This window comes from Nannospalax galili, unplaced genomic scaffold, assembly GCF_000622305.1.
Source record: "Nannospalax galili isolate Female #2095 unplaced genomic scaffold, S.galili_v1.0 scaffold220, whole genome shotgun sequence".
Classification (NCBI taxonomy): Eukaryota; Metazoa; Chordata; class Mammalia; order Rodentia; family Spalacidae; genus Nannospalax; species Nannospalax galili.
Genome location: NW_008347891.1, coordinates 1,051,052 through 1,063,116, shown reverse-complemented (window position 1 = coordinate 1,063,116; position 12,065 = coordinate 1,051,052). Strand labels below are relative to the sequence as shown.

The following is a 12,065-nucleotide window of genomic DNA, read 5'->3' as shown; positions in this document are numbered from 1 at the left end:
ATTGAATCATGTGTGAATGTTTATTATTTTTTTGGTCTTTTTGAGACAAGGTCTCCCTGTTGCCCCAGGCCTGGAACTCTTCCTGCCTCTGCCTCCCTAATGCTGGGACTAAAAGGTATGCACTACCATGCCCAGCTGGTGTGTGAATGTTTTGCTTTTGTAACACTAAAGACTGAATAGAGGCATTAATTTTTCTTTCTTCAAAAATTTTTTTAAAGACTGACTCAGAATCTAGCTTGGCTTTGAACCTCTTCCTCTTCAGTAACAGGATAGCTGACTTAGATAACCATGTCTGGCTAATTTGTTTATTTACTTGGCTGTTGGTTTGAGATAAGGTCTCACTATGCACTTGAGACGAAGGCATAGGACACCATAGCTGATTCTGAGATAATCTTTCTGGGTTAAGGATAGTTCTCTAATTCAGTGATAACATAATACCTTTATTTTAGAAATCAGGAGTTCAAGTATTTGGCCACTACTTTTTAGCACTGTTTGTGGACATAGTGGGAGCAAAGATTTTGGGCTTTTTGTAACAAAATCTCTGTTCTTACAGAAGAAAGTCCCCCCCCCCCGACATCTTTATTAAGGTGCCAAGCACATTTTTCCTGTCACAATCAAAACTACATCTAGATACTATGACAGCACACAAAAATATGGAACGCTTCATGAATTTGTGTGTCATCCTTGCGCAGGGGCCATGCTAATCTTCTCTGTATTCCAATTTTAGTGTATATGCTGCCGAAGCAAGCACAAAAGTCTTAATTTTTATGTATAGCCTAACAACTTCTAAAATACTAAGTAAGGAAAATGTTAGCAGGATTATTACAGGTGTTTTCCCCATGAGGCTCCCTAGTTTTTATTATGATTAGCAAATTGATTCCAATTGTCAAATTCTTTTAAAATTGTTTCTATAGTGAATATGGCGAATTTATGCACAAATTTTTGCATTGTCAATACATTCATTCCTTGGTATTTAGGCAGTTGGTTCTAGGATTTCTTGAGGACGATAAAAATCTGAATGTTCAAGTCCCTATGCAGTATATGTGTGTGCACATGTGTAGAGGTTAGAGAACAACTTGCAGGTATCGGTTCTCTCTTTACCTTCTGGGTTGTAGTGATTTGAACTCGGGTCAGCAGGTTTGGCAGCAGGTGGCATCTCGCCAGCACTTGTTAGTCTACGTTTTTAGTATGCATATTAAAAACTTCATATTTCTTTTTTTTTTTTTTTTTTTTTTTTTTTTTTTTTTTTTTTGTCTTTTTGAGACAGGGTCTCCCTTGTAGCCTCAGCTGTCCTGGAACTCATTATGTAGACCAGGCTGGCCTTGAACTCACTACGTAGACCAGGCTGGCCTTGAACTCACTACGTAGACCAGGCTGGCCTTGAACTCACTACGTAGACCAGGCTGGCCTTGAACTCACTACGTAGACCAGGCTGGCCTTGAACTCACTACGTAGACCAGGCTGGCCTTGAACTCACTACGTAGACCAGGCTGGCCTTGAACTCACTACGTAGACCAGGCTGGCCTTGAACTCACTACGTAGACCAGGCTGGCCTTGAACTCACTACGTAGACCAGGCTGGCCTTGAACTCACTACGTAGACCAGGCTGGCCTTGAACTCACTACGTAGACCAGGCTGGCCTTGAACTCACAGGGATCTGCCTGCCTCTGCCTCCCGAGTGCTGGGATTAAAGGCGTGTGCCACCACTCCCGGCAAAAAATTTCCATTTCTAATACTTGAAAATTTATTTTTATTTTACATGTATGAGTGTTAACGCCTGCATGTAAGTGTGCCCATGTCGTGTAATGCCCTTGAGGTCAGAAGAGGGTATCAGATACCCTGGAACTGGAGTTATAGATGGTTGTTAGCATGTGGGTCCTGGGATTTGAACCTGGGTCTTCTGCTAGAACAGCTAGTGCTCTTTAACTGGTGAGCCATCTCTTCAGCCCCCGTATCAAATACTTTTAAAGAAAAATAGGATTTTATCTTTTTAAACTTTTGCTTAGGGTGTGGAGATTACATAAGTATGTATTTTTCCTATGCTGTGTATTTGCTTTCATCTGTTGGGAAGTGCAGAGGAAAGAGCTTCTGTACTTTCCCCCCTAGGCTTATTTGTATTTTCAAAACTTTTACCTTCTCATTGAGGGTACCTTGAGTTTGGGGTTAAAGAGAAGCTAAAGTAGGAACCTATGGTGGTACAAACATTTTAATTTTTTTTTCTTTTTCAAAAAAAATAGGACAAAAAGTCAGTAGAAAGCACTTGCCTTTGTTTTGCACGTCTAGTGGACAACTTTCAACATGAGGAGGTAAATGTTTAGTCGTTGCTAATATGTTTTTAAACTTGCCAAGTGGCTAAATTACAGCATAATAATTTCTTTTCTTGTGTTCATGAAGAATTTACTGCAGCAGGTTGCCTCCAAAGATCTTCTTACAAATGTTCAACAACTCTTGGTAGTGACTCCACCAATTTTAAGTTCTGGGATGTTTATAATGGTGGTTCGCATGTTTTCTCTGATGTGTTCCAACTGCCCAACATTAGCTGTTCAACTTATGAAACAAAGTAAGTGCCGTTTTATTATTGTATATTAAATAGGAAAAGTGACTTGTTCTTCACTAAAAGTCAATATAAGTCACAAAAGTGAAAGAAACTATTAGTATTATCAAATATTGAAGAACAATGTTGGGCTAGGAATGTGGCTTTGTGGAAGAGGCGCTTAACATAGGAGGCTCTGGCTTGATTTCCCAGCCCTGTCCCTCCCTATAAAAACCACCCACCCTACATAGGACAATGATTTGATAAGCTAATATTAACCTTGCATATTCTTAAAATTTAACCTGGGTTGTTCTAGGCCTAATGACTCAAGATCATTGATTTCTTTACAATATTAGTCACATGTAGAATTCTGTTTTACATTGTCAGCAACTAGTTGTATTGAGGTTATAGATAACTATTTTTTTTGGTCTATGTTAAATTTTCTAGTCAATTATCTGATTGCAGAATACTCTCTACTCTCAAAAAGTTAGAACTTCTTTCCACCGATGAGTATCTCCTGGTTTTTACTAACTTTGTTTATAAACTGTTGCCATCTGTATCCATTGTTCAGGAAATAAGATAGAATTGCACTGTGATTACAGTTCAGCATTCCTCCTTCAGCCTTAGGTTTCATAAATTGTCAGAAGCTTGTATGGCTTTAGAAAACATCTAAATGTTTTGATTCTTTCTAGGAAGGTTGTATTTGGAACACCTATAATTATGATTCATTTCATATCCATAATTCTAAACTTTGAAGGTATTGTCTTGAGAGTCAGTTGGTTTGTTGTTGTTTTGTGACAAGGTGTATTATTTTTTTCTGTTGCTAAGATAAAACACCAGGGCCAAGGGAACTTAGAGGAAGAGTTTATTTAAGAGTTCATTATGGTTGGGAGGCATGGTGGCAGGAAGTAGCCAGAGGAGGAACAGAAAGCTACCTGCTCACATCTTCAAAACCAGGTACAAGAAACAGACAGCAACTGGAGATTGGCATGGTTTAAGAACTCTGAAAGCCCACCCCCAGTGACCTACTTCCTCCAGCATAGCCACACCTTCTAAGACCTCCCAAAACAGTGCCTGGAGAAAAACATCCAAATAACTTGGAGCCTGTGGGGGACATTCTCATTCAAACCACAGTGGAAGAGCTCACTATATAGCCCTGGTTGACCTAGAACTTGCTATATAGACCAGGCTAGCCTGGAAGTCGGAGAGATCAGGTGCCTCTGCCTCCCAAGTGCTGGAGTAAAGGTGTGTGACACCATACTTGGCCTGAGAGTCAGCTTTAATGTTCACTGAAAATACAGCTTTTCATCCCATTCTTTCATATAGTTTACTTAGCAATGCAATATTTTGGTTGTGGGAATTCCAATTGTGAATTATTTCCATTTCCTTTGAATTAATTCATTGACCCAGAACTTGGCAAATAGATAGCATTGTTGAAGTTAATTAGTTTTAAAAGATTTTTTTTCTCTGTTGTAAGTAGAATACTCTTCTGTCTGTCATGTCAGTAAGATTTAGATATTTTTAACTTCTCCTTAAGTAGTCTCAATTCCATTCCTTTTATTTATTCTAAAGTGTCTGTGAGCACTTCAAACTTTTGATTAACCCAGAATTTCCTGGAGTTGAAATAAAGTTTATTTCTAGCTCTACAGTATGGTATGGTAGTACATCTCTAAATACCAGTTTGAAAAATCAATGTACTTTTTAATTTTTCCTTTAATGTCATGTTTTTACCACTTTTGCATAGTGCAGGAAATTTTCTACCTATGTCATTCAGAAACCAGTAGATACATTTTCTTTCTACAGTGGTATCATAGAATAAACATGAACTTTTGATGTTGCTATCCTTATTTCTTTAAAAAACAAAACTAAGCCAAGTGTAGGTGGCCTTTAATCCCAACAGGCGGAGGCAGGTGAATCTGAATTCAAGGCAGGCCTGGTCTTACATAGCAAGTTCCAGGCCAGCTGCAGCTACTGAGAGACCAGTCTGTCTCAAAAAGACCTGAATTAAATTAAAAAACAACAACAAACACATTAAAGGGCTGGAGAGATGGTTCAGCATTTAAGAGCACCTGCTTTTGCAGAGGATCTGGGTTTGATTCCCAGCACTGTTCTAACTCCAGTTCCAGGGGAATCAGATACCCTTTTCTGACCTCTGCAGGTACTGAACAACATGGTGCACTCATATTTATGCAGGCAATGTGCCCATACACATAAATAATAATAAAACACAATTTAAAGCCCATGTCTACCCTTCTGTTTATTTTTGTAGTCCTGGGTGAACTAAAGGCCTAAAGTGCTCTGCCACTGAGCTACATCTTCAGCCCATTAAAGCATTCTTGTACAAACTACTTGGTGTATTCACATTTCTTAACTAAGCTAGCAAAACTTTATCAAGATATTAAGGTTGTGTTTTGTCCTTTTGAGACAGGGTCTCCCTGTAGTCCCAACTGGCCTGGAACTCCCTGTGGAGACCAGTCTCACCTCTATCTCACAGAGCTCCTCCTACCCGTTTCCTGAGTGTTGGGAGTAAAGGTGTACATTTTCATGCTCGGCTAAAGATATTAAAGTTTTTTAAGTTCACTTGGATTTGTGCATTTTTGCATATGTATATTTAAGTGCACCAACAAGGACAGACACAGCTCTACCTTGAGGTTTCCCCAAATACAGTCACTAAACCTGTGGTGACTGGGAACTCCTGCACTCACAGTACCGGTACATCTAAGTGGTTATTAGGCCAGATAATCCAGAAAATGATGTCTTCTGGGAGTAGAAACTTAATACAGAGAATATTTTAACATGGGCTTTATATCAAGTTGACATACAAGCAATATCACATAGGGTAAGAAAGACAAACTTCAGAACCTTGTAAGTGCTACATTAGATCTTGTTGGCTACATTTTTTCAGTATATTTGAATGAAAGATAAGTAAATGAGTTTATTTGAATAGTAACCTGTTGAATGCAATTCGGTACGAAGTACCCTGCTTCTCAAAGTAATGACACCATGGAGACCAGCTCTGTGAAATGGTTTAATTGTGATCACACACCCAGCTGGAAGATGTGCTCTCACAGGCTTTCCATTGAAAGAAACTGTTAAAGTACACACAAATTTCTTTGAAAATTGTTTTATATAGCTAGTTTGGATTGTTAAATTTCCTTATTAAGTTGCTTTATAGGAAGATAATCTTCCACTCCAGTGAATAATAATTACTACAGCTAATTTAATACGCTTATGTTTGGCTGTTGCTGGCTTTACAGATATTGCAGAAACACTTCACTTCCTCCTGTGTGGTGCCTCCAATGGAAGTTGTCAGGAACAGATTGATCTTGTTCCACGAAGTCCTCAAGAACTGTATGAATTGACATCTCTAATTTGGTAAAAATGGGGCTCATAATAACTGATTGATGTGAGGTTATTTTACTTTAGAGACCTTAACAGATGGTTCAGAAAGTTATTTATTAAAATAATCACACGTTTTGTTTTTTTCCAGTGAACTTATGCCATGTTTACCAAAAGAAGGCATTTTTGCAGTTGATACCATGTTGAAGAAGGGAAATGCACAGAACACAGATGGTGCCATATGGCAGTGGCGTGATGACCGGGGCCTCTGGCATCCCTATAACAGGATTGACAGCCGGATCATTGAGGTAGTAGTTTCATCGTACCGTTCAAATATGTCTATTTCTGTGGAGAGTGGGTGTAGGGATGGAATTGGGAGGTGGTTGTGTGTGCTTCAGTGTGCTCAGTTTTGAATTAACTCAAGATTCTCTCATTTTGTCTCCTGAGAAACAAGGTCCTCATTTCTGTTCAGGTCAGAAAACATCATGTTCTAGTCCTGCTTCTGCTGCTAACTACCTGATTGACTTGGAGCAAGTAATCTAAGTTCTTTGTCCCGTAGTTTACTCACTTTTGAAAGGAGACACTAGAGGAGTTAGGTGATGTTTTTAAAACAGCTCTACTATTTCTTTCCAGAGGAAGTCTCGCACAACAATGATTTACATACTTGTCAGTTATTTCTTTAAGGGAAAAAAACATGGAAGCAAGTGTCTTTCTCTGGGTCAGTAATAGCATAAATAGACTAGTTTATAATTTAGTTTTAATGAGATAAATTGTAAGCACATAAATGAAAATGGCAATATACAAAATTGTGGGACTTCTGGGCACTCAGTCCAAGAGAAAAAAATGAATAAGACAACAAAGGGGACTATGCCAAATTGTTATGATAGTTTCCTATGGTAGCTGATGTATGATTTTTATGTATTTAATTTTATTTTCATTTCTATATTTACACTAAAATGAATCTTGAAATTCATAAATCAAACACTTGTTCTAGTAAAGTGTTGCATTATTTGGGATGCCACACTATTTCCTAACATTCAGTATGAAACTTAACCTCAAATCATAATTGATTAAATCATTAGACATCTCGTGTAGCCATTCCTCTTTAAAGATGTATTCCTCCAAATAGTTTCTATAAACTAATTTTTGATAAAAACATTCAAACCATTGACTTAGTTGTAAAATTAGGAGTTGTTTTAAAGAGCTCTTTTCAAAGCCAGTTTTCTTTTATGAGAAAATTAACTGGTGACTGATCCTTTGTGTATTGTTATCCTGTAAAAGCAAGCCATACCTGCTAGTGCTCTTAACTTCTGCTCTTAACTTCTAACCTTAAGTATTTTTCTTTTTAGCCTTTCTGTTATAATTAGACCGTCACTGTTTATTCTCTAGTACTTCCTGAGAGTTCTTCCATTCTAAGTCTCAGTTTAGATTGGACTGCTTCATACTGTGAATATTGATTGTTTTTTTTTTGCTTTTTTCCTGTTATAGGGTTTCACTATGTAGCCTAGGCTATACTTGAACTTCCGATCTTGCCTTAGCCTTCTTAGTGCTGGGTATTCCAGGTGTGCACCACCACGGCCTAGCATATTTTGTGACTTCTTGAGGCTAAACACATAATTTTCTATGTTATTACATGAACACTGGTTATTAGTTGTAGAGCTTAGTTTTAGTTGTGTTCCTTAAAATCTCACAACACCATTTAAGTGTAAGATTGTCTTTGTTTACCCAATAATTCTAGAATGTATTTGGTTTAAAGGGAGATTTTTAGTAGGTTACTAAAAATCCACAAGGCTAGTAATGTTTCCTATCTAATAATTAGGAATCTAAGAACATTCATAAAATTTTCTTTAACCATTGTCCTAAGAGCTTTCTAAGTATAAATGGTGTTTTTATGTCAGTTAGGCTACATGACTATTTGATCAGAATTTTACCTTGACCTTATGTCTAAAGGTACCTGATAGGGTCTAAGGTGTGTCTTTAATTATAATTAGGATTTGTTGAATGAATGACTTTTGTCATTAAACATTTTTCATTTTCTGTCACTTCACCAACCATATGAAATAAATATATAAGGTAGTATTTTGGAGGGTCCCTGCTCTGTCTTAAGGTAATGGATTCCTACTTGTTTATATTCAAGGTTTCTCTCTCTTTGCTCTCAGGCAGCCCATCAGGTCGGTGAGGATGAGATAAGCTTGTCCACTCTGGGACGAGTTTATACTATTGATTTTAATTCTATGCAGCAAATCAATGAGGACACGGGAACAGCACGTGCCATTCAGAGAAAACCTAACCCCTTAGCCAATACTAACACTAGTAAGTACGTTTTGCATTAAATAGTGCTGTACTATTATGTAATGTATTCTTTTTTAGAAAAGTTTACGTTTATGTGTGTGTGTATGTATGTGTATATATATATATATAGATTTTGTAGTGATTAAATCCATTGTCTGGTATTCATCAACTCTCCATTTATCATTGGGCCCTTCTTCCTGTGCTCTGCACTAAAATTTCATCTATTAAGAGAATATAACTGCCATTTGTGAAGTTGGATTATGTATTTTAATACTTGGCACACAGCTGGTGACACTGGCAGTTTGAGAAATTTCTAAGAGGTGGTAACTTGCTGGAGGAAGTCAGTCACTGTCAACAGGCTTTAAGGGTTATAGCTTGGCCCTACTTCCTGTTCCATCTCTGCTTCCTGATCCACAGAGATGTGAGCAAGCAGTGCCACACATTTCTGCTGCCACAGAGCTGCTATGCCTTCCCAGCCATGATAGACTTAAGCTGTGAGCCCAAATCAACTTTTCCCTTAGGTCACTTCTTGCTTGCCAGCTATTTAGTCACAGAGATAGCTAATGTAAATAATACACCTACCAAATGTGTGTGTGTATGTATGTGTATATATATATATATATGTGTGTGTGTGTGTATATATATAGTGTGTGTGTGTGTATGTATATGTATATGTGTATGGAGGTCAGAATGCAACTTAAGAGGGGAGGGTAATTTCTTCCATCTGGTGGGTTCTTGATAATGAACTCAGGCTCACTGGCACCACCTTTACTCACTGAGCTATCTAGCTATCCCTGCAATGCTTTATATATTGCATAATAATTACTTCTTGACTGTTCTTAGGAAGCTTTAAGATCATACCATCACAGTGATCCATTTTCCTAAAACCACATAGTTAAAATGAATAAGTCACTACTGGTATATTCCACTACTGGTATATTCCACAATTTTTCTACTTAGGGGGATCCCATCCTGGGAACTTCTATTAGAACTAAATAGTGCAAGTGTTTATTTGATCCTGTTATTTGACCTGTCTTTATATGCATCCACTCCTCAATTCAGTTTTTCCAAACATTTTATCCTTTGTTTCCTGTCCAAACTAGTGGAACTAGTGGAAAACAAGACCATAGTGATTTTTATTTTATGCCTGGTTTTTGGCATTCCCCCCCCCCCATCATTATTTAATCCTTTGCTTGGGCAATTTTGCCCTATGCTTTTGTAGTTCTGTCTAGAGCTTAGTTTTCAGTATTCATAGGCCACATATTTATTCCCTGTACTCCTCACTTACTGTCATATTTCCAAAGCAACGAAGCAGAAGTTCTAAACAAATATACATGGTTTATTTGCAAAACTAAGTGATCTACAAGATGGGCTTATGTAACTATAATTGGTCAAGTCCTTATGTATATCTTTCACCAGTTACTTTTCACCTCAAATATTCTGTGGGCAAAATAATGAAATCACTTTGTTCACTTTTATATACGTAGCCTTTAGCCATGTACTCACTGTCCATTTCTAGTCCTCTGCTTATTTCTGACCAGCTTTTTAGTTGCTTAGTATTGAACATTTGTTAGTGTTTCGTAGACTATGTACTAGTACAATGAAGAGCTGTAATCAGTACAGTAATACTTTGAGACCTTGAGCTGGTCAGAATAGTAGTTTTTCTTAATGTTGCTCTTTAATATGCCCTAGTTAATCGATTTGATTAATTTGTTGTTTTATAATGAAAAAAATTTTGTTAGTATTTCAAATATTTTTTACAGAGACTTTGTTTACTGTGTATCTGAAGTTCAATTCAGGACTATACATTTTTTATAACAGGTGGATATTCAGAATTAAAGAAGGATGATGCTCGAGCACAACTAATGAAAGAGGATCCAGACCTGGCTAAGTCTTTTATCAAGACATTATTTGGTGTTCTTTATGAAGTGTATAGTTCCTCAGCAGGACCTGCAGTCAGACATAAGTGCCTTAGAGCAATTCTTAGGATAATTTATTTTGCTGATGCGGAACTTCTGAAGGATGTTCTGAAAAATCATGCTGTTTCAAGGTGTGTTGATGAACATAGTAAAAAATAATTCAGAAATTTAAGTCTGAAGTAATTTTAGAAATTTCCGGAGTCATGCTACAGGAAGAAAAAAGAAAGTGTCTTGGAGTATTTTGAATCCTTTTAATGTCTAACACAAAATTTTAATTAAAAACAAAGCTACATAGTAAAAATTTTGTTTTAGTGGAATGTTCTTAAATTTTAGGTAGTGTGACCATAACTAATTTTCAAGTTCAGTTTTATATACAAATGCTTTCTCTTTTAGTCACATTGCTTCCATGCTATCAAGCCAAGACCTGAAGATAGTAGTTGGGGCACTTCAGATGGCAGAGATCTTAATGCAAAAGTTACCCGATATTTTTAGTGTTTACTTCAGAAGAGAAGGTAATGTCCTTCTTGGTGATGCATTAATGATGAATCAGTTAATGTAGATAGACATTGAAGAGAAATGTGTACTTAGCGTACAGAAGGAAAATAATTAACTGTCGAGCTATTAAAAATATAAATGTCTTATACTAAATTATTTATAGTATATGTTATATCAATTAATGTGTGTATATGAATACAGGTTAAGATTCATTGTCACTTCATGAATATCAGTACGTTTCAGTGACTTGATTATTTTTATATGCACTCAAGTTCAGAAACAATCCTAGACTTAAAATATAGCCAGTATATGTTCATCCATAGTGATTTCTTGAGAATGTCAGATTGTTTTTCCCCACAGTGAATCAGAGTAGATCAGTTTGTTTCTAATGTTAAAAGTTTAGTATTTCCTGGTTGAGAATGGAATGTTTCAAGGATTTGAGCAATTAAAATGTAATTAGTCCAGTTCCTCAATTTGAGGCAGTTGAATGATAAACTCATCCTAAGAGATTGATACATGTCTATATAATTTTCTTGATAACTTCAAAGATAAGTAATGTTTAGTTTTAAATTTCATTCCAAATTTTTGATTTGTTTGATCACCTTTTTTTCCCATTGGGTTCTTAATCTTTGCACATCTTGAAAATAGGATCGACTCGTGTAAGAGTAGGAACAGAGGAAGACGTTTTCACCATTTAAAATTAACTGTGTTAATTTTTTGTTTGTATTTGTTTCTTTTACCTCTGGTTTGAAAGTATATGAAATTAAGTTCTCTCTTTCCACCGCCCCACTGCCAAGTGATTTTTTGTTGTTGTTATTGTTAAACTGATAGGACATCAGATTACATTTTCTGCCCTCAGATATTTATATACATACACATAATGACTTTTATGGAGGATTGATACTATTGCTTCACATCTGTCTAGGTCCTCCAGTTTGTATTAATTTCTTCCTGAAATCTTGTTTTCCTTCCAATTTGAGCTTGGTTTTCCTATAATATATTAATGGTCTAGCAAACACTGTATTTCATGTTTTATAAACTCATATTTATTTATTGGAATTTCTTAGAAAATCTGTCATGGAAGTCATTTAGTCTCATGAGGATATTTATCTTGCCAATGACCATGTCCTCAATACTTATCACAGCCTGGCATAAAACAGCATCAAACAATATTTGTGAAACAAGTGCTTGTGGTTCTTTTTTTTAAGACTAATGGAAGCTCTGAACTCTACTTCCAGAAATAATGTTTGCACGTGTACATATTTAATTACATTGACTTTCTTGGCTATATGACTATGTGTATATATCTATCTATTGAACTATCAACTAATAGCTCCTGTCCTGATAGGAACTACCTCCTACCCCTTCTCACAAATTAGTTTAGCTCTCCTTACTCTCTGAAAAGGTGGCGATTACCACCCTTCAGTGCTCTTTATGTTGCCCATATTGTAATCTTTTCTCCTTGTAGCCCTTGAAATTAACTGGCA

The 12,065-nt window shown here is 36.5% G+C and overlaps 1 protein-coding gene and 1 non-coding gene across 18 annotated transcripts in view; one reads left to right on the top strand and one right to left on the bottom strand.

The window, feature by feature from the left end:
* Trip12 (thyroid hormone receptor interactor 12) overlaps nucleotides 1-12,065 on the top strand; it is a 152,711-nt gene that overhangs the window by 107,779 nt on the left and 32,867 nt on the right. For 8 of the 17 annotated variants that reach the window (XM_008844465.3, XM_008844459.3, XM_008844466.3 and 5 more), the window contains 7 exons: nucleotides 2,238-2,306; nucleotides 2,395-2,560; nucleotides 5,791-5,908; nucleotides 6,024-6,183; nucleotides 8,032-8,185; nucleotides 9,986-10,214; nucleotides 10,477-10,595. In XM_008844465.3, the coding sequence (XP_008842687.1) occupies nucleotides 2,238-2,306; nucleotides 2,395-2,560; nucleotides 5,791-5,908; nucleotides 6,024-6,183; nucleotides 8,032-8,185; nucleotides 9,986-10,214; nucleotides 10,477-10,595 (1,015 nt within the window). The remainder of the gene's footprint in view (nucleotides 1-2,237; nucleotides 2,307-2,394; nucleotides 2,561-5,790; nucleotides 5,909-6,023; nucleotides 6,184-8,031; nucleotides 8,186-9,985; nucleotides 10,215-10,476; nucleotides 10,596-12,065) is intronic. The other 9 variants (XM_017800959.2, XM_017800957.2, XM_029568991.1 and 6 more) reach the window with 3 other exon arrangements.
* On the bottom strand, nucleotides 648-751 carry LOC115072281. The gene has a single exon (XR_003851331.1). It is a non-coding gene; the product is annotated as a U6 spliceosomal RNA (small nuclear RNA).